This window comes from Symphalangus syndactylus, chromosome 13, assembly GCF_028878055.3.
Source record: "Symphalangus syndactylus isolate Jambi chromosome 13, NHGRI_mSymSyn1-v2.1_pri, whole genome shotgun sequence".
NCBI lineage: Eukaryota > Metazoa > Chordata > Mammalia > Primates > Hylobatidae > Symphalangus > Symphalangus syndactylus.
In genome coordinates this window covers 43,127,483-43,154,571 of record NC_072435.2, presented here as the reverse complement: position 1 = coordinate 43,154,571, position 27,089 = coordinate 43,127,483, and the positions used below count along the sequence as shown (strand labels likewise).

General features: G+C 52.0%; 1 protein-coding gene across 1 annotated transcript in view; it reads left to right on the top strand.

Moving 5' to 3' along the window:
- Positions 1–1,077: 1,077 nt before the first annotated feature.
- The window catches only part of CPAMD8 (C3 and PZP like alpha-2-macroglobulin domain containing 8), a 135,654-nt gene continuing 109,642 nt past the window's right edge, over positions 1,078–27,089 (top strand). The window contains exons 1-9 of the mRNA XM_055239131.2: positions 1,078–1,340; positions 5,695–5,846; positions 7,526–7,548; positions 16,452–16,617; positions 16,693–16,745; positions 19,005–19,022; positions 20,103–20,157; positions 24,162–24,275; positions 26,171–26,255. Coding sequence (XP_055095106.2) covers positions 1,102–1,340; positions 5,695–5,846; positions 7,526–7,548; positions 16,452–16,617; positions 16,693–16,745; positions 19,005–19,022; positions 20,103–20,157; positions 24,162–24,275; positions 26,171–26,255 — 905 coding nt within the window. The 5' untranslated portion in view covers positions 1,078–1,101. The remainder of the gene's footprint in view (positions 1,341–5,694; positions 5,847–7,525; positions 7,549–16,451; positions 16,618–16,692; positions 16,746–19,004; positions 19,023–20,102; positions 20,158–24,161; positions 24,276–26,170; positions 26,256–27,089) is intronic.

Genomic DNA, 27,089 nt, shown 5'->3' with positions numbered 1-27,089 from the left:
GGTGTGGGCTTGCACCTGTAGTCCCAGCTACTCTCCAGGAGTTTGAGGCTGCAGTGAGCTGTGACTGCACCACTAAATTCCTGCCTGGGCAACAGAGCAAAACTCTGGTCTCAAAACATAAAAATAAAACATAAAATAAACAGGGAGCCCCGAGGATTCTGGGCAGGAGGGGGTGTGGTCAGCACTGGAATTTTAGAAGGAGGGCAGCTGGTTGCTGGGGGAAGGCAGTTCCACACTGGAGAGAGGGGGTCCAGGACTTGGACATGGTATAGGATGTGCCGCCTGCCAGTGGGACCTAAGACAGCAGGACCATCGCTGAGGTGGCCACACGGGGAGGGGAGGAGGGGACACTCTGCTCTTGGAGAGAAAGGGGGTGCCCATCCACCCCTGCTCTATGCGAGGCAAAGGGGGACCCTGAGGTCCAGAGAGAGAGGGGACGGGCCCGAGGGATTTGTGGACAGTAGGGGTGGGGGAGAGGGGAGAAAAGAGCACAGATAGGGGCCTGGGGCAGATGTGGGTCTGGAAGGTTCGACCCCTGGCTAGACTGTTTCCCCAAAGGGTCCTCTGCTCCTCGGGCTGTACGCACTGCACTGGGCACCAGATACAGGCCAGGGCCTGGGGAAAGGCGGCCCCTGTGGGATCGGGGTTGCAGGCGGCGTCCAGACCCAGCGGCCCCTGGGGAGGGGCGGGCCCGGGGAGGGGGCCATAAGGGGGTGGCTGGTGAGGGAGGGAGGGAGAGGCCAGGGAAGGGGCAGGTTCCGAGTGGACGCTGGGTGGAGAGGAGAGAGACAGTGGGGACGGTGGGGGGTCGGGTCCCAGGCGGGGCTGGTGGGGAGGGCGGAATCCGGGGGCGAATCCGGGTAGGGGGCGGGGAGGCGGGTTCGGGAGGAATCGGGTGGGTCCGGGGAGTAAGTGAGGGGAGGATCCCCGGAAGGGATCGGGGCGGGTCGGGGTCCGGAGATGGGCGGAGCAGGCGTCCCGGGAGGGTGCGCCCAGGAGCTGGGCGAGCGGGGCGAGCGGGGCGGGCCCGGAGACGAGGCGGGTCCGGGGAGGGGGCTGGCCCGGGGCTGCCCCAGCTTGGCCGGGCGCGGAGCGGGGCGCATGGCGCCGGGCGCACTGCGCGGGGGCTGCGAACAAAGGACCCCCGGCGGTGGCGCGAGGACGGCCGCGCTCGGACCCCGGCTCTGGCCCAGCCCTGACCCAGCCCCCTCCCCAGGCGCGGCGCCCCCCAGGAGCCGAAAAATGAGCGGCGCCCTGCTCTGGCCGTTGCTCCCGCTCCCGCTCCTGCTCCTGCTGCTGTCGGCGCGGGACGGCGTGCGCGCCGCGCAGCCTCAGGCCCCGTGAGTATCCTCCGGAGACAGAGGAGGTCGGTCGCCTTCTGGGGTGGGAGTCACGGGGACTGGCTCAGAGGGTTGCAGCGACCTGCCCAAGGCCACACAGCCTCCGCGCTGGGCTGGAGCTGGCCTCTTGTTCCCGAATCGTCTTGAGGAGGGGGCGCCCTAAAGTTTCTGAAGTGGCTCTGTGGAGGTACAGGGACTCCCAAAAGCTAAAGGTGCTGAGGTCAGCTCCCCCCGCCCCACCTCGCTCCTTTCGCGTGACCCGGGCTGTCATCTTGGGTGGCGATTTCCAGTTGTCCAAGGCATGAAGGTAAGAGGAGCGTCTTGGTTGAGAAGTGGGAGGAGAGTGCGAAGGGGCAGTTTCCCGTGGGTGGGCGTGGTGAGGGGGGAGGAAGTGTTTGTTTTGCTTCTACATTTTTCTAGAGGTTTGCTTGCAGGTTTCTGGTGGGTTGACAGCGGGGAGAAGGTGAATTAACTAGCTGCTGGGGAGAACTCCTAAGTTGGCTTCACAGAGAATATTTCTAAATCTGGCAAGTTCGGGTGAGCTCTGCAGGGCTGCGGGTTCAGGGGGGCTGCCCTGGTCTGCACAAGACCAGCCTTTTAGTCCAGCTGGGCGTTTAGGAGACGGCTTGTTCAAGCAGCCCTTGTTTAGGAGTTTCCAGAAAACTGGTAAGCAGTGAGACTAGGTGGGTGTCGTTATTTGCATTGAGTACTTGGTCCCTGCTGGTCACAGTTTTAAAAGCAAGACAGTCTACTGTGCTCTGAGCATCCAGACTTTCCTCTCCTAGACTTTGTGAAATCGGAACCCTGCAAATTTTCATCCTGATGCTTCTTTCAAAGCTGGCATCCCTTAGAATAGTGGTTCTCAGCCCTCGGGGGAATTTTTGTCTCTCTGAGGCCATTGGGAAATGTCCGGAGGTATTTTTGTTGGTCACAAATAGGGGGAGGCATTTGGTGTTGGCATTAAGTGGGTGCAGGCCAGGAATGCTGGTAAACAGCTTTCGATGCGCAGGTCAGCTTCCACCGCAAGTAATGACGCGGCCCCACATGACAGACCTTGGCTCCAGTTAGAGACCCTGCCTTACACAGAGGTGTTTGTTTGTTTGTTTTTTGGGTTTTTGTTTTTGTTTTGAGACAGTTTTACTCTTGTTGCCCAGGCTGGAGTGCAATGGCACGATCTTGGCTTACTGCAACCTCCGCCTCCCAGGTTCAAACGACTCTCCTGCCTCAGCCTCCTGAGTAGCTGGGATTACAGGCGTGTGCCACCACACCCGGCTAATTTTTTGTATTTTTAATAGAGATGGGGTTTCTCCATGTTAGCCAGGCTGTTCTGGAACTCCTGACCTCAGGTGATCCACCCACCTCAGCCTCCCAAAGTGCTGGGATTACAGGCGTGAGTCACTGTGCCTGGCCCGTTGGAGAGTTTTAAACAGTTCTCCAGGGCTTTTCCTCCGACTAAAGTCACCCCGTGATCTTACCATCTGTTAAGTGACATGGAATCCCTGTGCTGAGAGATACACTGGGGAAGATACATCCCCAAATGACCGACCTGGGATTCCAGATTAGCTGGCCTCTAAGCCAGGGGCATGGTTCACCCAACCCAAAGGATCTCGTCTTAGGAATAGCTCTGGATGCCCACTTCTGTGACCTGAGAGATTTTTGTGTGAGGAATCTCTGATTCCAGAAAGCAGCATAGATTTGCAGTTGTAAGAGCAATTCTGTCTACACTGACCTGGACATCACTTTCCCCAATCTGGGACCTTCTGAGACCAGCAGGATGAGAAGCCAGTGTTGGCCCAGATGCTAGGGGTGGGTCAGGTGTGACAGTGAATGGCTGGCAAGTATCCCAACAGCTGGAAACAGCTGCAACTTCTGAATGGCAGGGAAACTTAATTTGGTGATGTCAGGTTCTCTGGGCAGTTGGATGAGGACTTGAACCCATAGTGTCAGGAGTTTCAAAGGTGACCAAGCAAAATGAACACATATTCCTCACTCTCTCTTCTACACTCACCACGTACTGTATGTGAGGCCTGTCTAAGCTCTAGGGATCAGCTGGGAGCCAGACAGAAAGAGTATGCCCCTTTTAAAGGATGCCACATTCCTGTGCTGGAGCTGGACAGGACACCTGAACAGGGTAATTACATGTCCTGGTCAGTGCTGGAGTTATGTAATACACAGCACATACCTAGGGTCTTGCAAACTCCAGTTGGTCCTAGAGTTGGACAGCACATGTGTGATCCCAGGGGACTAAACGCTGGTAATTATTCAAGGCAGATGGAGCACACTGTGATCGCAGGGTCAGTGCACACTGTGGCCAGGGCTGCAGTAAACAACCCAAACCCATTGTTCATGTGTATGAAACAACACAAACCCACTGTGTCTTTTGAGATTCAAAATTTGTAATGATGTTTTCATGAAGTTTGGTTTATCAGTGAGTTATTTCATGGATCTTACTTTTGGTATCTTACTCAGGAAATCTTTGCCTGATCTAAGCACGCAATGACTTTCTCCTTTGTTTTCTTCTAGTGCTTCTACAAGTTTTACTTCTTCAATTTAGATCTGTTACTAAGATTAACTTTGAGTTAATCTAATTGCATGGTGTGAGGTAATGGTCTCAATTCATCTTTTTGCATGTGGATGTTGGGTTGTTCTAGAGACACTCTTGAGGCCAGGTGCAGTGGGCCTGTAATCCCAGCACTTTGGGAGGCCAAGGTGGGTGGATCACTTAAGGTCAGGAGGTCAAGACCAGCCTGGCCAACATGGTGGAACTCAGTCTCTACCAAAAATACAAAAATTAGCTGGGTGTGGTGGTGCACGCCTGTAGTCCCAGCTACTCTGGAGGCTGAGGCAGAAGAATCCCTTGAACCTGGGAGGTGGAGGGTACAGTGAGCTGAGATCACACCACTGCACTCCAGCCTGGGCAACAGAGCAAGACTCAGTCTCAATTAAAACTAAATAAATAAATAAAAATAAAAAAATATTGAAATGAAAATGTCTCCTAATCTCATTGCATGGTCCAGTTTCCCCCTTTACCCTCTTTTCTTCTGATTTCCATCATTCTACATGGTTGCAATTGTGGTGCCTTTGCTATAATGCTCTTGGTGATTGTGGGGACACTGTAAGCATTTCATGAGGTTACAGGGCGTTTGTAATTTTCCATGGAAGGCTGCAGATACTGGGAGACAGGAGCTCAGGTGGGGAGGACCTGGGCCCTCAGGTCAGGTCCCCTAAGGACACCCCAGTGCCCTCTTCTTCCCAGCTGTGTGATCTGGTGCATGTTCCTATTCTTCCGAAGCATCAACTTCCCATCGGGAAACTGGGAGTAATGCCTCCCTTCCAGAGGTGACTTCATAGTCAATCTGAAGATTTTAGGAAAGAGAGCCCTGCTTTGATTCCATTGTTTTCAGAGCTCTTTCTGTTTGAGGCCCTATAGTTTGTTTTCAGGGTTTGTTCTTAAAATGAATGTTGCAAAGAAGCCTTTTGCTTCTTTTTATTGGGTTCTGGAGTCTGGCTGCCTGAGTTAGAATCCTGGTCTGTCACTATTGGGGCTGGTGACTTGACTTCTCTAGGGTTTCCTTTCTGACTTTCTAAATGGGGCTGATGTCAGCACTTCTCATGGTGGTGGTGGAGGGGGTGCACTGTGAGGATGAAGTGGGATCCTGCCGGTTACCTGGCTTGTGGAGGAGAGTATTTCAGACAGTGGGCATGACATGTGCAAAGGTCCTGGGCCAGAAGGGCCAGGCGTGGTGGATCACATCTGTAATCCCAGAACTTTAGGAGGCTGAGGAGGGTGGATCATTTGAGGTCAGGAGTTTAGATCATCCTGGCCAACATGGCAAAACCCTGCCTCTACTAAAAAGACAAAAATTAGCTGGCCGTGGTGGCAGGCACCTATAATCCCAGCTACTTGGGAGGCTGAGGCACGAGAATCCCTTGAACCCGGGAGGCAGAGGTTGCAGTGAGCCAAGATCATGCCTCTGCACTCCAGCCTTGGGGACAGAGCAAGACTCTGTCTCCAGGAAAAAAAAAAAAAAAAAAAAAAGGGTCCTGGGGCAGAAGGAAGTAGCTGAGTCAACAGGCTGGAGGCTGGAATACAGAGAGTAAGAGGGGGTGTGCGATGCTGAAAAATCCAGTGAGACCAGATTCTTACCCAGCATGGGGACTTCAGAGGTGATTGAGCCAATCCATGGACTCAAGAACTGATGGGGGGCACACAGACTCCTAGAGATCAGTGCCAGCTAGGTGTGGTCAGCAAAAGGCAGGAGTCTGCTGAGGGGAGAGCCCTGACCTAGCTGTGGTGACAGCGAGGCCAGGGGGCTGGGGGTGAGAACTTCACCTCGGATCTCCTTTCCTGCAGGGGTTACTTGATCGCAGCTCCCTCTGTTTTTCGCACGGGCGTGGAGGAAGTCATCAGCGTGACCATCTTTAACTCCCCAAGGGAAGTCATGGTCCAGGCTCAGCTGGTGGCCCAGGGTGAGCTGGTGGTGCAGAGCCAGGGAGCCATCCTGGGTAGGTCCCTTGGGTGCCAGACCAGGACTTCCCCTTCTTTTGCAAAGCGGAGCCACTTGCTGGCCTTCAGGGCTGGGGCAGTGTGGGTGTTGCTTTGCGTCCCTTCTGCCCTAAATCCCCAGAGGAATGAGAGGGAGGGAGGGAGGGAGGACAGGTTGCATTCTCCCCATTCCACAGATGGAGAGAGTAAAGCCCAGGATGGGCAGCTCAGCTCATGGGTCCTCAGCAGCCCTGGTTCTGTGGGTGCAGATCTGGGCAGAGTGGGGTCACCCACCTGTGTCAGCTTTGACCAGAGGTCGGACAGGGGACCTGGAGGAGATCACGTGACCCCCCTCCAACCTTTTGTTGGGTTTCCAGCACACCTGAACCATTAGACTCAGACCTGGGCTCACAGGCCTGTTACTAAGTGCAGCTCAGGCCCTCAGCGAGTCTCTCCCCCTCACTCCTTGGGCAAATGCAGACAGCAACAGCCTCAGCCTCCTGGTCAAGACAGTGAATGCAGATCCCTGGCTCAGAAAGCTGTAATCTCCCAGGGGAGGTAGACTCATTCCTCATGCCGAGAATGATGTAGCCACAGGAGACACAGACAAGGCCAGGGGCTCCAAGGCCAGTGAAGCAGCACTTGTCTTTTGGGGAGGTGTGGCCAGAGAAGGTGGAAATGTGGAAGCTTCTAGAACCTTCCAGAAGCCCTTCTAGTCCTAGAAGAACCAGGTACTCCTGACTTGGGTGGCTAGCCAACTGAAACCCAACTCCAGTTGGCTTCTGCAACAGTTTATGGTCTCTCATACCTAGAAAAAAAGTCCACTGGTATTGCTGGCCAGCTTCTTGCCCTACCTCCTGATGCAACCAGGTCTCTCCTTAAGATCAGGGGAAGCACTAGTTTCCCAAGATGGCTGGATAAAGTCCCAGGATTCCCTCTGATTGGCCTATCTTGGTTCATGTGCTCAACCCTGAGCCAATCACTATGACCAGAGGGGAAGGCCTATGCTGATTGGTTCATTTTGGGTCATGTGCTCAGCCCTGAACCAATCACTGTGACCAGGGGGAAGGCCTATGCAGATTGGCTCAGAGTCCCAGGAAGGTGGATGGAGAGCTTAGGAGCCACGTGGATTGTGTGCCGGGCAGATAGCTTGTCCAAGGAAATTGAGGATCTGTTAGCAGGAAATGGGATAATGGTTGCTGGGGGGCAAAAATAATAGATACCTAATTGAGTCCTAGAGGCCAGAAACCTAGTGCAGTAGCACAAATGATTTAGTGTGGGTAGCAGAGTGAGGTGATGGGAGAACAGTCAGGTCCACTGGGGACCTCAGTCCCCTCTTCTTTCTCTCCACCCTTCTCCTTGTTCCTCTCCCCTGGTGTTTTCCCATTACTCCCCTCACAGCTTACTTTGGACAGGAGCCAGGGGTGAAGTAAATCAAGTACTTAGGCAGGCCAGCTTTCCCCTGAATAGCTCAGCTTTGTCCATTCCCTCTGGCCTTCAGCTTGCGCCAGCTTGGAGGAAACCTCTGGCTTCTGCCAGTCCCAGCCTGGCCCAGGCCAGGCCAGCATGACCCAGGGTGTGTTTGTCCACATGAAACCCCTTTGGGTTAAGAAAGTTTGTGGTTCGTGAGGCTGCAGCTCAGGGAGGCAGGGCAACATAGCTCTTGATTTAACTTTTTTCATTTTATTTTCATTTTTAGATAAAGGGACAATCAAACTCAAGGTAAGCTGTTAATTTTTAAAATCATAAACTTGACCTTGGAAATAAAGAATTGCATTGGGCCGGGTGCAGTGGCTCATGCCTGTAATCCCAGCACTTTGGGAGGCCGAGGTGGGTGGATCACCTAAGGTCAGGAGTTCGAGATCAGCCTGGGCAAGATGGTGAAACCCCGTCTCTACTAAAAATAGAAAATTAGCTGGGCGTGGTGGCACATGCCTGTAATCCGAGCTACTTGGGAGGTTGAGGCAGGAGAATCGCTTGAACCTGGGAGGCAGAGGATGCTGTGAGCCAAGATCACACCATTGCACTCCAGCCTGGGCAACAAGAGTAAATCTCCGTCTCATCAAAAAAGAAAAAAAAAAAAAAAAGAATTGAATTGGGGTGGAATAAGAGAAATTGCATGTGTTGCGAGAAAAATCATTTTTAAAAAAGAGATGTAAAAAATGAATAATGAGGCTGGGTGCCATGCTCACATCTGTAATCCCAGCATTTTGGGAGGCTGAGGTGGGTGTATCTCTGGAGCCCAGGAATTCAAGGCCAATACAAAAATTATCCATTAGCTAGGCATGGTGGTGCACGCCTGTTCTCACAACCACTTGGGAGGCTGAGGTAGGAGGATCTCTTGAGACCAGGAGGTTGAGGCTGCAGTGAACTATGATCGAACCACTGCACTCCAGCCTGGGCAACAGAGTGAGACCCTATTAAAAAAAAAAGAATAATGAAATTTAGAAAAGGAGAAATCTACCGATAATCCAGTTTTCATACTTTTCACTTTTTCATGTTTTCCACACATTCTTGTTCATGCACATACATTTTCTTTTCATAGTTTCAGTTAAAGGACACACACCATTGGCCGGGCGCAGTGGCTCGTGCCTGTAATCCCAGCACTCTGGGAGGCTGAGGCGGGTGGATTGCCTGAGGTCAGGAGTTCGAGACCAGCCTGGTCAACATGGCAAAACCCCATCTCTACTAAAAATATAAAAGTTAGCTGGGCGTGGTGGCGCACACCTGTAATCCCAGCTACTCGGGGGGCTGAGGCAGGAGAATTGCCTCAACCCGGGGGATGGAGGTTGAAGTGAGCCAAGATCGCACCACTTCACTCCAGCCTGGGCGACAGAGTGAAACTCCGTCTCAAAAAACAAAACAAAACAAAAAAAACACCGTGGTGTTTCCAATTCCCTCTTATCACACTGTTATAAACAACTTCCATGTTTCCAAGTCTCTGTAATTGGAATTTCCATTTTATTGTAAACAACACCCTATTGCACCCCTCTTAAATATCAATTTGCTAAGCCCCCAGCTTGTACAGATTAGATTTTTTTTAGATTGTTTCAGTGGTTTTTTTTTTTCTTTTTTCTTTTCTTTTTTTTTTTTTTTTTTTTGAGATGAAGTCTCACTCTGTCACCCAGGCTGGAGTGCAATGGTACAATCTCAACTCACTGCAACCTCCCCCCGGGTTCAAGCGATTCTCGTGCCTCAGCCTCCCGAGTAGCTCGACCTCAGGCACGCACCATCATGACTGGCTAATTTATTTTTATTTTTTATTTTTTTATTTTTAGTAGGGATGGGGTTTTACCACGTTGGCCAGACTGGTCTGAAATTCCTGACCTCAAGTGATCCACCCACATTGGCCTCCCAAAGTGCTGAGATTACAGGCATGAGCCACCCCGCCTGGGCTGTTTTCAGAGTTTTGATACTGTAATCCGTAAGTCGCCAGAATGTTTGTATGTAAAGCCGTATTGGCATTCTGGATGCCTTCTTTAGGCTAAACACTCAAATTGAAGAATTACCAGCAGGACCCAAGCTTCTCACTGGGTCTTGCTGTGTCCTGGAATACACAACAGTACCCATTCACAGAACCACCTGCAGTACATTAGGGATCAAATTTCTCCACTGCCTCTCAGACATTGAATATTGTTATTTTTTTTATTTTTTTTTATTTTTATTTTTTTGAGACGGAGTCTCGCTCTGTCGCCCAGGCTGGAGTGCAGTGGCGCAATCTCGGCTCACTGCAAGCTCCGCCTCCCGGGTTCACGCCATTCTCCTGCCTCAGCCTCTCTGAGTAGCTGGGACTACAGGCGCCCGCCACCACGCCCGGCTAATTTTTTTGTATTTTTAGTAGAGACGGGGTTTCACCTGGTCTCGATCTCCTGACCTCGTGATCCGCCCGCCTCGGCCTCTCAAAGTGCTGGGATTACAAGCGTGAGCCACCGTGCCCGGCCGAATATTGTTATTTTTAAATTATTATATATACCAAACTATGTAAATAGTTTTATGACATGGCTTTTCAAACTGGAGTCCTTGGATTTCAGATATTATGTAAGCCCTGAAATTGCGGCATTTGGGGGCTTAGCTATTCCTCAACTTTTACCACATGCTCAAAGGAATCTATGAATGAATAGGCTAAATTGAGAATTGTTTTAATTAAATTATAATGTGCCCATCTCCATTGATCAGAATGGAGGCTGAGGTAGTTCCTTTTGTATCAGGGATACCACTAGTGCCTAATTGCTGTGGGGCAGTGGTCTTCCTGCCTTACTTTTTTTTAAGCAGTCTTGCTTTTTCTCCCAGGCTGGGGTGCAGTGATGCAATCTTGGCTCACTGCAACCTCTGCTTCCGGGGTTCAAGTGATTCTCCTGCCTCAGCCTCCCCAGTAGCTGGGATTACAGGTGTGCACCACCATGCCCAGCTAATTTTTTTGTATTTTTAATAGAGATGGGGTTTCATCATGTTGGCCAGGCTGGTCTCAAACTCCTGACCTCAGGTGATCTGCCCACCTCAGCCCTCCCAAAGTGTTGGGATTACAGGTGTGAGCCACAACACCTGGCCTCTCCATTATGTTTGATGATATAACCCTTTCTCTAAGGCAGCAGTTCTCACTCAGGGGTGCTTTTGCCCTACAGGTGACATTTTGTAAAGTCTGGAGACATTTTTGGTTGTCACAGCTGGGGTGGGGGCTGGGTGGTGCCAGGTGCTACTGGCATCTGGTGGGTGGAGGCCACAGCTGCAACTCAACATCTTACAATGCGCAGGATCCCTTACAGCAAAGAAGGATGTGGCCCCAGAAGTCCACATTCAGGAAACCCTGAACCAAAACCCTAGAGCAGCAGTCCCCAACCTTTTTGGCACCAGGGACCAGTTTCATGGAAGACAGTTTTTTCCATGGACCAGAGAGCAGAAGAAATGGTTTCAGGATGATTCAAGGTCATTCCATTTATTGCATGCTTTATTTCTATTATTATTACACTGTAATATATAACGAAATAATGATATAACTCACCATAACTGAAGAATCAGTGCAAGCCCTGAGCTTGTTTTCCTTCAACTAGATGGTCCCATCTGGGGGTGATGTGAGATAGTAGCAGATCATCAGGCATTAGATTGTCATAAAGAGCACGCAGTCTAGACCCCTCCCATGCACAGTTCACAATAGGGTTCACTCCTGTGAGAATCTAATGCCGCCACTGATCTGATGGGAGGCGGAGCTTAGGCAGTAATGTGAGCGATGGGGAGTGGCTGTAAATACAGATGAAGGTTCATTTGCTCACCCACTGCTCACCTCCTGCTGTGTAGCCCCATTACTAACAGGCCACTGACTGGTACCAGTCTGTGGCCCAGGGGTTGAGGGTCCCTGCCCTAGGGCTTCAATACCTACAGAAGCATAAGGAAAAAAGAGAAAAAAAAAGACCCTAGAGCTCCCTTTCCCGGCTTCCTGTGATTAGATTTCTTTCCCTCCCTCCCTCCCTCCCTCCCTCCTTTCCTTCCTTCCTTCCTTCCTTCCTTCCTTCCTTCCTTCCTTCCTTCCTTCCTTCCTTCCTCTCTCTCTCTCTCTCTCCTGCCTTTCCTGACTTTGTGTGATTAGATTTCTCTCTCTCTTTCTCTCTTTTTGGAGACAGAGTCTCGCTCTGTCACCCAGGCTGGAGTGCAGTGGCACGATCTCAGCTCACTGCAACCTCTGCCTCCCGGGTTCAAGTGATTTTCCTGCCTCAGCCTCCTGAGTGTAGCTGGGACTACAGACGCCCTCCACCATGCCCAGCTAATTTTTGTATTTTCGGTAGAGATGGGGTTTCACCATGTTGGCTACTGTGGTCTCAAACTCCTGACCTCAAGTGATCCACCTGCCTCAGCCACCCAAAGTGCTGGGATTACAGCTGTGAGCCACTGCACCCAGCCTAGATCTGCTTTCTTATGAGTCAGGAAGCCATGCTCCCTGGAGCAGGTGTTAAGATGATGTGCTGTCCCTGGCAGCACACGTTAGAAGACACTCTTCACAGCACAGATGCTGGGAATTTGTAAGAGAGACTAACAAAGGGTTGTATAATTCTGGAAGAGGGGCCAAGGGCTGTTCAGACTAGACTTGAGATTCCCAAGAAAGATGCTTAAGATCCTTAGCATTTGGCCAGACACAGTGACTCACACCTGTAATCCTAGCTACTTGGGAGGCTGAAACTGGAGAATCGCCTGAGGCCAGGAGTTGGAGACCAGCTTGGGCAACATAGTTGAGAGCCTGTCCCCTGTCTCTACAAACTGAAAATAAAAAATTAGCCGGGCATGGTGGCCTGCACCTGTAGTCCCAGCCACTCAGTAGGCCAAGGTAGGAGGATTGCTTGAATCCAGGAGATTGAGGTTGCAGTTAGACGTGATCACACCAAGGCACTCTAGTCTGGGCAACAGAGCAAGACCCTGTCTCTGAAAACGGAAAGAAGGCTGGAGGTCCTTCTTGCCTTCTCTCCCTGTGGGAGGCATCCTCTTCCCTGGGAAGGAGTCAAGCTCTAGGGGCTGCCATTTGGGGTCGGCCCCCTTTATGTGCTCAGCACAACCTCTTACCCCCCAGCCTCCCTGCCCCTCCAGCACATGGTCCTCAGCCCCTCCAGTATCTCCCTCCTGCCAATCCTTGCCCTGCTCTTGGGTGGCTGGGACCTTTCCTCCCTCTTCAGCCTTTGGCCAATGCTGAGATATTTCCAGAAACAGGGCCAGGTGAGGATTTTGGGATTGGAGTAGCGGGTGAGGTTTATCGCTTTGGTTGGTCTTGACAGGGAAACTGCAGTCAGAAGAGACCTCACAGGTCCAGAAGGCTGGTCCTGCGGGTGGTAGGTAGGAGAGGTCCCTCTGAGGCCGTTCACAGCAGACAGGAGGTGGGTGGCTGGAGAGAGGGCTGGGACGGATCCTGTGTGGCTGCAGAGAGCAGGGGTCCTAGTGCACCCCGACCTCACCCACACAACGGTCATGACAGTGCAGAACTGTGACGATCAGTCAGATAATCCGGTGGATTGTCCCCCGTGATGGTCACCAGGGTCCATCTACCCCTTGAGGGACCACAGTTCCTCAGAAGAGGAACACCCCACAGTTGGATGGTTTTATTTTTAAATATTTTTTATTTTTTATTTTTTGAGGTGGAGTCTCGCCCTGTCACCTAGGCTGGAGTGCAGCTGCACCATCTCAGCTCACTGCAACCTCTGCCTCGTGGGTTCAAGCGATTCTGCTGCCTCAGCCTCCCGAGTCGCTGGGACTATAGGCGCCCGCCACCACACCTGGCTAATTTTTGTATTTTCAGTAGAGACAGGGTTTCGCCATGTTGGCCAGGCTGGTCCTGAACTCCTGACCTCAGGTGATCCGCCCGCCTCAGCCTCCCAAAGTGCTGGAATGACAGGCGTGAGCCACTGTGCCCAGCCATTTGGGTGGTTTTAGGAACAGGGGGTGCACATAGCTCCCCAGGTGATCTGCTGGGAGGTAATGTCCACCTGCTGGGTGCCCAGGGATGGCTGAGAGGGTAGCTATCATCAAACACCAGTCGCGTAGAGGGAGGTAATATGGTTTGACTGTGTCCCCACCTAAATCTCATCTTGAATTGTAGCTCCCATAATTTCCACACGTTGTGGGAGGGACCCAGAGTGAGATAATTGAATCATGGGGTGGTTTCCCCCATACTGTTCTCATGGTAGTGAATAAGTCTCACAAGAGCTGATGATTTTATAAGGGAAACCCCTTTTTGCTTGGCTCCCATTCTCTCTTGCCTGCCACCATGTAAGACGTGCCTTTCACCTTTCGCCATGATTGTGAGACCTCTCCAGCCATATGAAACTGAGTCCATTAAACCTCTTTTTCTTTATAAATTACCCAGTCTCGGGTATGTCTTTATCACTAGTGTGAAAATGGACTAATACAGGAGGCATTACTTTTGTTTTAAGCATGAAAGGAGCTTTTATAGTGCATGACTCACATGCCAGGGCGTTCTGCCCATCTGCTTAAAAAAAAAATAAGAGGACGGCCAGTTGCCATGGCTCACACCTGTAATCCCAGCACTTTGGGAGGCCGAGTCGGGAGGATCACGTGAGTCCAGGAGTTTGAGCCTAGCCTGGGCAACATAGCGAGACCCCATCTCTACCAAAAAATAAAATAAATTAGCTGGGCATGGTGGTGCAGGCCTGCAGTCCTGGCTTCTCAGTAGGCTGAGGCAGGAGGATTGCTTGAGCCCAGGAGTTCGAGGCTGTAGTGAGCTCTGATCGCACCACTGGACTCCAGTCTGGTGACAGAGCAAGATATTGTCTCTAAACACAAAAAGAGAAAGAAAGAAAGAGAGAGAGAGAGAAGGAAAGAAGGAAAGAAGGAAGGAAGGGAGGGAGGGAAGGAATGTGTAGTGTAGGAAGGATGGAAGGAAGAAAGGAAGGGAGGGAGAGAGGGAGGGAGGGAGGGAATGTGTAGTGAAGGAAGGGAGGAAGGGAGGAAGGAAGGAAAGAAGGAAGGAAGGAAGGAAGGAAGGAAGGAAGGAAGGAAGGAAGGAAGGAAGGAGTTGTGTAGTGTAGGCTCCATCCTGAAGACTGAAGTGGTTTTTTTTTTCCCCATCTGTATGGCAAAAAAAAAAAAACCAAACCAACAAAAAAGCCATCTAACCATTCTAAAACATATAATTTAGTGGCATTTACTACATTCACAGGGTTGTGCCATGCCCCCCCATCTAGTTCCAGAACATTTTCATCACCCCAAAAGGAGACCTTTTCCCTATCAGTAGTCACTCCCCACTCCCTTCTCCCAGCCCCTAGCAACCGCCCATCTGATTCCTGTCTCTGTGGATTGCCTTTTCTGGACAATTCAGATCAATGGAGTCATGCACTGTATATGTGTTGTGATTTTTATTTTATTTTTTGAGGCGGAGTCTTGCTCTGTCACCCAGGCTGGAGTTCAGTGGTGTGATCTCAGCTCACTGCAACCTCTGCCTCCCAGGTTCAAGTGATTTGTGTGCCTCAGCCTCCAGAGTAGCTGGAACTACAGGCACCTGCCACACTCCTGGCTAATTTTTTTTGTATTTTTTGTAGAGACGGGGTTTCACCATGTTGGTTGAGCTGGTCTTGAACTTCTGGCCTCAAGCCATCAGTCCGCTTCGGCCTCCCGAAGTGCTGGGATTACAGGTGTGAGCCATCACGCCTGGCTTGTGCTGTGATTTTATTTGTATTATTTGTTTATTTTTTTTGGAGATGGAGTTTCACTCTTGTTGCCCAGGCTGGAGTGCAGTGTTGCGATCTGGGCTCAGTGCAACCTCTGCCTCCTGGGTTCAAGCGATTCTCCTGCCTCAGCCTTCCAAGTAGATGGGATTATAGGCACATGTCACCAGGCCTGGCTAGTTTTTTGTATTTTTAGTAGTGGTGGGGTTTCACTATGTTGGTCAGGCTGGTCTCGAACTCTTGACCTCAGGTGATCCGCCCACCCCAACCTCCCAAAGTGCTGGGATTACAGGTGTGAGCCATTGTGGTCGGCCTGTGCTGCGATTTTAGAGTGAGGCAAACACAGACACATATAACGTGATAGATATATCTGGACATGTACATATGTATATCAAGGGATCCAGGTCTCCTTCCACCGCTCACAGTCTGAATTCACTTGGCAAGAGGGGAGACAGTTCCTGTAACTCTCCAGTGGTGATGAGAGAAAACAGCTTTGCAACTCTGTTGAGTCAGAAGAGAAGGCTCCATAACTAGACCAGCGTTTCTCAGCCTCAGGATGGCTGATACCTGGGGCAGGCTTGGCACAGTGGCTCATGTCTGTAATCTGAGGCTGAGGTGGGAGGATCACTTGAGCCCAGGAGTTCGAGACCAGCTTGGGCAATAGAGTGAGACCTTGTCTCTACCAAAAATAAACAAAATAAGCCTGGCTTGGTGGTGCATGCCTGTAGTCCCAGCTCTTTGGGAGGCTGAGATGGGAGGATTGCTTGCGCCCAGGAGGCCAAGGCTGCAGTGAACCATAATTGCACCATTGCACTCCAGCCTGGGCAACAGAGATAAACCCTGTCTCAAAAAAAAAAAAAAAAAAAAAAAGAAAAAAGAAAGAAAGAAAAAAGATATGGCCGGGTGCAGTGGCTCATGCCTATAATCCCAGCACTTTGGGAGGCCGAGGCAGATGGATTGCTTGAGCCCAGGAGTTCAAGACCAGCCTGGCCAAGATGGTGAAACCCCGTTTCTACTAAAAACACAAAAATTAGCTGGGCATGGTGACACACAGCTGTAATCCCATCTACTCAGGAGGCTGAGGTGGGAGAATCACTTGAGCCAGGAGACAGAGGTTGCAATGAGCTGAGATAGTGCCACTACACTCCAGCCTGGGCGACAGAGTGAGACCTTGTCTCAAAAAAAAAAAAAAAAAAAAGATCTTTGGGGCAGTTTGCCAAGGGCGGGGTGTCCTGTGCTCTGTAAGATGTTGAGCAGCCTCTCTATTCCCCTCTCAAGTGACAGTAGCAATCCCCACCCCCAAAGCCATGACACCCCAAAACATCTCCAGAGACTGCCAAGTGTCCCCCTGGGGCACTGTCACTCCTGGGGTGAGTTCCCCCATTCTAGACCTCCAAACTCCTTTCCCAGTATCTCGGCCCATTCCAGGGTGAATTCTTGTCCCAAAGCTCCTTCCTCTGCCTGCAGGTGCCCACGGGCCTCCGGGGCCAGGCGCTTCTGAAAGTGTGGGGCCGCGGCCAGCAGGCAGAGGAGGGGCCCCTCTTTCACAACCAGACCTCGGTGACTGTGGACGGCCGGGGCGCTTCTGTGTTCATCCAGACGGACAAGCCTGTGTACAGACCCCAGCACCGAGGTGAGTGGCCAGAACGGACGCAGGGAGGGCCGGCCACGGTCTGGAGGTGTCACACGCCTCTCTTCTTTCTTCCAGTGCTCGTAAGCATCTTCACCGTCTCTCCAGATCTGAGGCCTGTCAACGAGAAGGTGAGATCAGCTTCTAAAACCGCGGGCCCGGAGCGCGCCCACTTGGGACTACCTGGCCAGGGCCACCATCGGAAACTGGTCTTTCTCTCCAGACCTTCTCTTTTCTATTTTATTTCATGGTTCCATGCCCCCCGGAGAACCCCAGGGAGTCCTTTGTGACAGAGGAAGGCTGGTGGGCGTGCCTGGCCCACTGCCCCTCAACAAGGAATGCCTTTGAGGGCTTTAGGTAGCCCTGGACTGTCGCTTGATTTTTTTTTCCCCCAAGACCGAGTCTCTCGCTCTGTTGCCCAGGCTGGAGTGCAGTGGCGCGATCTCGGCTGACTACAACCTCTGCCTCCTGGGTTCAAGTGATTCTCTAGCCTTAGCCTCCCGAGTAGCCGGGATTATAGGTGCCCACCGCCACACCCGGCTAATTTTTTTTTTTTTTTTTTTTGAGATGGAGTCTTGCTCTGTCGCCCAAGCTGGAGTGCAGTGGTGCGATCTTGGCTCACTGCAACCTCTGCCTCCTAGGTTCAAGCAATTATCCTGTCTTAGCCTCCTGAGTAGCTGGGATTACAGGCGTGTGCCACCATGCCCGGCTGATTTTTGTATTTTTAGTAGAGATGGGGTTTCACCGTGTTGGCCAGGCTGGTTTCAAACTCCTGACCTCAGGTGATACACCCGCCTCAGCCTCCTAAAGTGCTGGCATTACAGGTGTGAGCCACCGCACCTGGCCATATTTATGTGCTTTCTGACTAGCACTCTCTCTCTGTCTGTATATGTATATATACTTACAGAATTATTTTAATGATAAATAATTTGACAGTAACTTACAGATATTTTGCTTCTCTGGCCCTGAACACTTGGCCTGTATCCTTTAAGAACAAGGATGTTCTCTTATACAACTCAAGGAGGATCATCACATTTAAAAATTTTGAGGCTGGGCACAGTGTCTCACATCTATAATCCCAGCACTTTGGGAGGCTGAGGCGAGAAGATCACTGTGGCCAGGAGCCCGAGACCATTCTGGGCAACATAGTGAAACTGTCTTGACAAAAAAATTAAAAAATAAAAATTAGCCGAGCATGGTGGCATGCGCTAGTAGTCCCAGCTACTTGGGGAGCTGAGTCAGGAGGATCTCTTGAGCTCAGGAGTTCGAGGCTGCAATGAACTCTGATTGTGCCACTTGAACTCCAGCCCGGGTAGCAAAGCACAACCCTGTCTCTAAAAAAACCAAAATGAACTGTGATTGTGCCACTTAAACTCCAGCCCGGGTAGCAAAGCACAACCCTGTCTCTACAAAAAACAAAAAACCAAAAAAAAAGAGAAAAAAAAAAAAAGAGGACGAAAATAATTTTGACATTGACACAATAATAATATCTAATATAAAATCCATGTTGTTCCAATAGTAGCCTTTATAGCATGTTTCTTTGCTGGTCCAGGATCTGATCCTGGGTCATTTGTTGCATTTAATCATCATGTCTCTTGGTCTCCTTTAATTTGAATTAGTTCCTCACTGCCTTTCTGTGTCTTCCATGACATTGACATTTTTGGCAAGTCCAGGCAGTTGTTTTGCAGAACGCCCCTTGGTAGGATGGTCTTCTGGTTCCTTGTGACCAAGTTCAGTCTGTGAATCTTGGGCAGGATCCACAGAAGTGATACTGGATCCTTCCCAGTGCCTCGTATCAGGAGGCACCTAGCATGGGTTTGTCGTGTTGCTGGGGACATTAACAGGGTCCAGTGGTTCAAGTAGTGCCTGCCTGGTTTCCCCATTTTTTTTTTTTTTTTTTTTGAGACACAGTCTCGCTCTGTCACCCAGGCTGGAGTGCAGTGGCGCAATCTTGGCTCACTGCAAGCTCTGCCTCCCGGGTTCACGCCTTTCTCCTGCCTTAGCCTCCCAAGTAGCTGGGACTACAGGTGCCCGCCACCACGCCTGGCTAATTTTTTCTATTCTTTAGTAGAGATGGGGTTTCACTGTGTTAGCCAGGATGGTCTCAATCTCCTGACCTCGTGATCCACCCACCTCAGCCTCCCAAAGTGCTGAGATTACAGGCATAAGCCACTGTGCCTGGCCCTGGTTTCCCCTTTTGAGGGTCCCTTTCTAAAGACCCTACTTGGGGTTAGGATTCAATGGATGTAATTTAGGGGGACACTGTTTAACCCATAACAGCGACTGCCTGTCCTGGGGACTGAGGCCATGCATGAGTGATGCATGAGTGTGTTGGAAGGGTTTGGGGTTTGCTGGAAGATTTGCTCACTGCATCTGTGTCTTCATTACAGCTGGAAGCCTACGTCCTGGTGAGTGGCCTCTGTCCCTCCTCGGCTTGGAGTTGGGGCCCGGGTAGCCCACCTTCTGCAAGATCTGGTCTGTCTTTGCTCACGATCTGCCTTCTGGGTTGAGCCGCTGTGCCTTACAAGGCTGGGACCCGGCCTTTTCTGTCCTGGTCCCTGGGTCCACCCTGGGATGGGCTGTGTATGTGTCTGTCCCTTTCCTTTTTCTTTTTTTTTTTTTTTTGAGATGGAGTCTCACTCTGTCACCCAGGCTGGATTGCAGTGGTGCTGATCTTGGCTCACTGCAACCTCTGCCTCCCGGATTCAAGCGATTCTCCTGCCTCAGCCTCCCGAGTAGCTGGGACTACAGGCATGTGACACCACGCCCAGCTAATTTTTTTTGTATCTTTTTTTAGTAGAAATGGAGGTTTCACCATGTTGGCCAGGCTGGTCTCAAACTCCTGACCTCAGGTGATCCGCCCGCCTTGGCCTCCCAAACTACTGGGATTACAGGTGTGAGCCACCATGCCCAGCCATGTCCATTTCTAGGTTTGCACACAGCTCCCTAAATGAGGAGGTAGGCCCAGCCCGTCCCCTTCTGCATTTTTTTTTGTTTTTTTTTTTTTTTTTTGGTGAGAAGGAGTCTCACTCTTTCACCCAGGCCGGAGTGCAGTGGCGCTATCTCGGCTCACTGCAAGCTCTGCCTCCTGGGTTCACACCCTTCTCCTGCCTCAGCCTCCTGAGTAGCTGGGACTACAGGTGCCCGCCACCGTGCCCGGCTAATTTTTTGTATTTTTAGTAGAGACGGGGTTTCACTGTGTTAGCCAGGATGGTCTCGATCTCTTGACCTCGTGATCTGCCAGCCTTGGCCTCCCAAAGTGCTGGGACTACAGGAGTGAGCCACTGCGCCTGGCCCCTTTCTGCTTTTCAAATCCTTCCCTATACAGAGATTTTTATTTTTTTGCCCTGGGGTTAATGATTAATCTTGGGACCTTCGCTGCATGGTTGACATGCCTGAGAGAGAGGACTGGAAAAATCCTTACATTGGGCACACGCTAGGCTAGCCTGAGTTCACTCCGTGTGTCTGTCCCCCTCCACCACCAACAGGACCCCCGAGGCTCTCGGATGATAGAGTGGAGACACCTGAAGCCATTCTGCTGTGGTAAGTTTCTTCCTCTGTGGCTTGGGGGCTGCAGATGTGATAAACCTTCCAGGAAAATAGAATATTTTCTGTCCAGGCCCCCTCCCTAACGTACCCCCACTGCTGCCCCAGCTGGAGGGGACCAAGGAGGAGTGGAGGGCAGGTACCCACCTGGGAGGTGAGGATGCCATGGGTTTGGATCTGGGAGCCTGAGCCTGGCCCACAGTGCCTTCCCTGTGGATTTGGACCCTCTGCCCACGTTTCTCTGTGCCCAGGACTCAGGCGGGGCTCCTGCTCAGAACTCAAGACCTTTCTGGAATACTGGGGCACCTGTTCTCACCTTGCTTTTTATTTTTTGAGATGGAGTCTCTCTCTGTCACCCAGGCTGGAGTGCAGTGGCACAATCTCAGCTCACTGCAACCTCTGCCTCCCTGGTTCAAGTGCTTCTCCTGCCTCAGCCTCCCGAGTAGCTGGGATTACAGGTGCACGGCACCACACCCAGCTTATTTTTTGTATTTTTAGTAGAGACGGGGTTTCACCATGTTGGCCAGGCTGGTCTCCAACTCCTGACGTCAGGTGATCCACCTGCCTTGTCCTCCCAAAGTGTTGGGACTACAGGCATGAGCCACCGCGCCTGGCCTGTTCCCACCTTCTTCCTGCTGTAGGTTGCAGATTTTGTCATCTCCATTGCATGAGATATTTCTTTTCCAGCTAGAAGTCAGAAAGGACTTTGCTTTTTTTTTTTCTTTTCCTATGACTAGAAGGACTGTAATTGACATACCCCACTTTGCTTTGGCTGTGAGGGGTGCTATGCCCCAGGAGAGGGCAGGGGATAGGTAGGATGTGGGGAGTCTGGGGACGGCCATGCACACACCCGGGCTGTCCAGAAATGGGGTAACAGTAGAGCCACAGGCAGGATCGCGGGGGTCTCTTGGTGACCCTTCCTCCTTCTGTCTCCTGTCTTGGGTCTCAGCCTCTTTTCTTCTTCTTCATCTTCCTTCTTCTTCCTTCTTCTTCTTTCTTCCTCTCCTCCTCCTCCTCCTCTTCTTCCTCTTCTTTTTCTTCTTCTTCCTCCTTCTTCTTCCTTCTTCTTTCCTCCTCCCTTCCTCCTCCCTTCCTCCTCCTCCTCCTTCCTTCTTCTTTCTTCGTCTTCCTCCTTCTCCTTTTTCTTTTCTTTCTTCTTTTTTTTTTTTTTTTAAGACAGAGTCTTGTTATTGTCACCCAGACTGGAGTGCAGTGGCATGATCTCAGCTCACTGCAACCTCCACCTCCTGGGTTCAAGCCATTCTCCTGCCTCGGCCTCCCAAGTAGCTGGGATTACAGGCACGTGCCACCAGGCCTGGCTAATTTTTGTATTTTTAGTAGACACAGTGTTTCACCATGTTGGCCAGGCTGGTCTCGAACTCCCAAACTCATGTGATCCGCCCACCTCGGCCTCCCAAAGTGCTGGGATTACAGGCGTGAGCCACCGTGCCTGGCCTCAGCCTCTTTTCTTCTGTTCCATCTTCCCTGTCTGCCTTCTTTATTCCCTCTCGTTCACTTGATGGCTCTCTCTGTATCAGCAGCTATTTGTTGGGCACCACATAGATACTGCCATGGGGTGAGCTTTCAACCCAATGGGGGAAGCAAACATGAACTAAACAGCCTGGATAATGTCAGTTGTGATGAGTGCTAGGAAGAAGTTCAAAACTCAGGGAGGGCAAATGGGGCTGTATCCCAGCCTGGGGTGGCAGAGGCAATCCTGGAAGGCTGCCTGGAGGAAGATCCTTTTCAGCAACAAAGAAGGAATGGGGGACAACCAGGCAAAGCAAGGGGGCCAGGAAGCATGTCCCAGGCAGGGAGCCAATGTATGGGAAGGGCTGTGGATGTCTATGGGAGTGAGGTTGGAGACAGGGGACAGGACAGAGATGTCAAGTGCTGAGAGCAGGGGTGACATTGGTAAGAGCCAGGGAAGAGAATGGACTTGATCTTTTCCAAAAAAACTTTTTTTTTTCTCAAGAGTCAGGTTCTCTCTCATTCTGTCACCTAGGCTGGAGTGCAGTGGCGTGATCATAGCTCACTGCAGCCTCTACCTCTTGGGTTCAAGTGATCCTCCCACCTCAGCCTCCCAAGTAGCTGGTACCACAGGCATGTGCCACCAAGCTCAGCTGATTTTTAAAATTTTTGGTAGAGACAGGGTCTCAAGATGTTGCCTAGGCTGAGTTGATCTTAAGAGCACAGAGTTGGCGAAGAGGTCAACCTCCTGTTTAAAAAAACCCTTTGAGGCCTGGCTTGGTGGCTCACACCTGTAATCCCAGCACTTTGGGAGGCTGAGGCAGGCAGATCACCTGAGGTCAGGAGTTCAAGACCAGCCTGGCCAACATGGGGAAAGCTCGTCTCTACTAAAAATACAAAATTAGCCGGGTGTGGTGGGGGGCACCTATAGTCCCAGCTACTCAGGAGGCTGAGGCATAAGAATCGCTTGAATCCGGGAGATGGAGGTTGCATGAGCTGAGATCATGTCACCACACTCCAGCCTGGGCAAAAGAGCAAGACTCTGTCTCAAAAAAATAAAGAAATTAAAAAAAAACTCTTTGGGATGTGTATAGACCCATGATTCTCAACCAGGGTGACTGTGTCCCTCTCTCAGGGAGCATTTGGCAAAGTTGGCCACAGACCCCTTACAAAACATGCTCTCAGGACACACATCCCCAAATGTCCTCTAACCACCAAAGGCTCACTTTGTCTGAATATGTGGGGGAAAAAACCGTTTTAGCCGTCACATCTTCTGACTCCAATGTGATTGAGAGAAGCCGTGGGCGCCGCTATGGGTTTTGGGTTCTGTCATGAGACCCAGGGGAACCACTCTCCCTGTCCCTTCCCTGTATGGCCCTCCCCATATGATCACTGGGGACAAGTGGAGCGTGTCACACTCAGGAGTGGAAGATCCCCTGGCACTGCCTGGAGTCAGTGTGCCCTTTCCAACTCCTCCACGGCTCCCAGTGAAAACAGAGCTGCGGACGGGGCTCAGAGGCACAGGTGCAAAGCAAATGACAGCTCCCATGTCAGCGGCTGATGCTGTTTCTGGGGGGATGTTTGGGGGAGAGAGTGCTCTGTTCTAAAGTGTGTGCGTGTTCTCGTTCAGTTAGGGGGGTCGTTCTCACGGAGGGGTGTGGGGTCGGGTGGGAGATTCTGCCCCCAGGGGACAATGGCAATGTCTGGGGACATTTTGGCTTGTCAGGACTTTTGTGGAAGACAAGGGGTCCAACTGGCATCTGGTGAGTGGAGGCCAGGGATGATGCTCAGCACCCCTCAGTGCACAGGACTCCCCCACACCACAACGAGTGATCTGGCCCTAAATGTCAGTAGTGCTGAGGCTGAGAAACCCTATCCTGGCAGGAGACCATGTCTGTCTTGTCTCTCTCTCTCTCTCTCTCTCTCTGTCTCTCTGTCTCTCTCTCTCTCTCTCTCTCTGGGATTTCCACCCAGGGGTGACTTTGCCCCCTAGGGGCGCTATTGGCAATGTCTGGGGGACTTTTTTAGGTCGTTATATTGTAGAGGGCATTGGTACTACTGACCTTTGGTGGGTGGAGGCCAGGGATGCTGCTCAGCATCCTACAGTGCACAGGATGCCTCCACCCCGAGAGCCATGCGGCCCCAGGTGTCAGTAGTGCCCAGGCTGGAAATGACTCGGGTGGGGGGCGATGGAGTGGATGAGCCGGGCTGGCTCATTTCCCTCGTTTGTCCAGCTCACTGCCTGCCCCTGGCTCTGGCTGCAAGGCTGTCCCAGGAACCGCAGGTCCAGTCTCTTCCTGCATCCCTTCAAAGCCCGCCGGGATCTCAGACCTGCTCTGCTGGCCTGATCCTGCAGGGTCCTGCTCTGCACAGACCCCGCCAGCTTCTCTGTGGTCTCCAGTTCTCCTGGGGGGCTGCCCAGGGAAGGAGAAGCAGCAGGGTCCTGGCTCCCTCTTCCCGTTCCTCACCGTGTCCGTGGCTCTCTGAAAAAGCCCGTTCCCAGGCATGAAGGGGTGTCTCTCTTCACACAGGCATCACCAACATGAGTTTCCCCTTGTCCGACCAGCCTGTGTTGGGAGAATGGTTCATTTTTGTTGAAATGCAAGGCCACTCGTACAACAAGTCTTTTGAAGTTCAGAAGTATGGTAAGTTGGAGAATCTCGGGGTCTTGGGATTTCAGATCTGGGAGAAACCTTAGAAACTGGTGAAGAAGGCCGGGTGCAGGGGCTCTTGCCTGTAATCCCAGCACTTTTGGAGGCCCAGGTGGGCGGATCACTTGAGGTCAGGAGTTTGAGACCAGCCTGGCCAACGTGGCGAAACCTCGTGTCTACTAAAACTACAAAAATTAGCCAGGCATGGTGGCGTGTGCCTGTGGTCCCAGCTACTTGGCAGGCTGAGGCAGGAGAATCACTTGAACCGGGAGGCAGAGGTTGCAGTGAGCCAAGATCGCACCACTGCTCTCCAGCCTGGGTGATAGGGCGAGACTCTGTCTCAAAAAAAAAAAGAAAAGAAACTGGTGAAGATGGCAGTGAAGAGGTGGAGGATGACATGAGTCCCCATTTACTGAGGGCTCGTGATGGCTGAGTATATAGTTTCAGGGGATGGTCCTACACTTTTTGTTTTTGTTTTTGTTTTTTTTTTAGGCAGGGTTTCACGCCCATCACCCAGGCTGGAGTGCAGTGGTGTGATCTTGGCTCACTGAAGCCTTGACTTCCCAAATTCAAGTGATCCTCCCTCCTCAGCCTCCTGAGTTGCTGGGACTACAAGTGTGAGCCACCACACCCGGTTAATTTTTGTATTAGTAGAGATAGGGTTTGGCCATGTTGCCCAGGCTGGTCTCAAACTCCTGGCCTCAAGCAATCCTTCAGCCTAAGCCTCCCAAAGTGCACTCTTGCCTTTTATAGAAAAAAAGTATTGTAAGCCAGGCATGGTGGTGGCTCACACCTGTAATCCCAACACTTTGGGAGGCCGAGGCGGGAGGATCACTTGAGGCCAAGAGTTTGAGACCAGCCTGGACAACATAGTCCCTGTCTGTACAAAACTTTCAAACAATTATGTGGACATGGTGGCACGTGCCTGGAGTCCCTGCTACTCGGGAAGCTGAGGCAGGAGGATTGCTTGAGCCCAGGAGATCAAGGCTGCAGTGAACTGTGATTGCACCACTGTTTTCCAGTTTGAGTGACAAAGTGAGACCCTGTCTCAGAAAAAAAAAAAGGTGGCCGGGCACGGCAGCTAATGTCTGTAATCCCAGCACTTTGGGAGGCCAAGTTGGGTAGATCACTAGAGGTCAGGAGTTCAAGACCAGGCTGGCCAACATGGTGAAACCCCGTCTCTACTAAAAATACAAAAATTAGCCAGGCGTGGTGGCATGTGCCTGCAGTCCCAGCTACTTGGGAGGCTGAGGCAGGAGAATTGCTTGAACCAGGAGGAGGAGGTTGCAGTGAGCCAAGATCGTGCCACTGCACACCAACCTGGGAAACACAGCGGCAATGTGTCTCAAAAAAGAAAAGAAAAGAAAAGAAAGAAAGAAAAGATTCTTAGGCTCCTACAAGAGTTCTCTCAGGACTCGATTCTTTCTGGTTTTCCTGGCTGCTCCAGGTGTCACCTCCGCCCCTGGTGACAAGATGGCTTGACACTCCCAGGGCTGAGTCCAGAAGCAAATGGAGAAATCAGCTCTCCCCTGCAGTCACCCTGGGGATGCCCCTTGTTTGCTCCCAGGGTCACAGGGGCTGGGAGGAGCCTCCTTGCCTCGTGTCCACCCTGGGATAGGCTGGAATCTGCCACACTCTAAGCATGTGGTTTAAAAGTGACAGGAGGAGGCCCCTTGAGGAAAATGGGGTCCTAGTCCCCCAAAGATTAGAAATAGATGCAGCCCGCAAAATCCCCAGGGCTGCTCAGCAAAGTGGTGTGGATGGATACAGTGTCAACCTCGGTGGCGGCCGGGTGCTGTGGTCCTGCAGACACCTTGCACCGGTGTCAGGGCTCCTGAGGCCACCTTAGGGACAGAAGCCAGCCCCTCCTCTCTGCTTGCTTTCTTCAGTGTCGCCCAAGTTCGAGCTCCTGATTGACCCGCCCCGGTATATCCGAGACCTGGATGCCTGTGAGACAGGCACTGTTCAGGCCAGGTGAGAAAGAGGGACCCCTGGGGCACACTGCGGGGGCCCTTCTCCTTCCCCAGCCATCACGCTGCTCCCTCAAGGTCATTCCCCTCTGCTGCCTCCCTCCCTCCCTCCCACATGGGTGTGCCCCTCCCTTCCTGGTTCCCTCCTCCCTGGGGTGTGCCCCTCCCCTAGAGCATCTCCCTTTTTTGTGACTCCCCTGTGGGCGCCCCCTCCCCCTATAGTATCTCCCTCCCCCCCAGGCTTCTCCCTTGTGGGCGCCTCCTCCCTGGGGTGTCCCCCTCCCTCTAAAGTATCTCCCTCCCCGCTGGGTTCCTCCCCTGTGGGTGCCCCCTCCCCAGGTTGTGCCCACCCACTAGAGCATCACCCTTTCCCATGCCCCTCCCCTGGGGGCGCCCCCTCCCTGGAGTGTACCCCTCTCCCTAGAGCATCTCCCTCCCCCCTGGGCCCCTCCTCTGCCCTCCCCTTCCATCTCCCCCACAACTGGGCTTCCCCCTCCTCCTATAGGCAGACACTTCTACCATGGCCTTCCTGCTCCCCCAAGGGTGCCATGTGCCCCACTCCCTCCCTCCCTCGTACTGGGTGTCTCCCTGCCACATGAGTCTCTTGCACTCTACCCACTGCCTGTCTTTGTTCCCATGCTGGTGTCCCCACCCCTGTGAGCACACCCCTGTCTCTCCAAAGCATGCCCCTCTCCCGCTGTGCATTCCTTCCTCAAGGCCTGCCCTTCCCTTCTAAGATCTTCCCTCCCCAAGGGTCTCCCCTCCCCAAAGAATGCCCTACCCTCCAGGGTGTGCCTCTCCTGCACTAGCATCTCCCTTCCCCAGGGCGTCCCCTCCC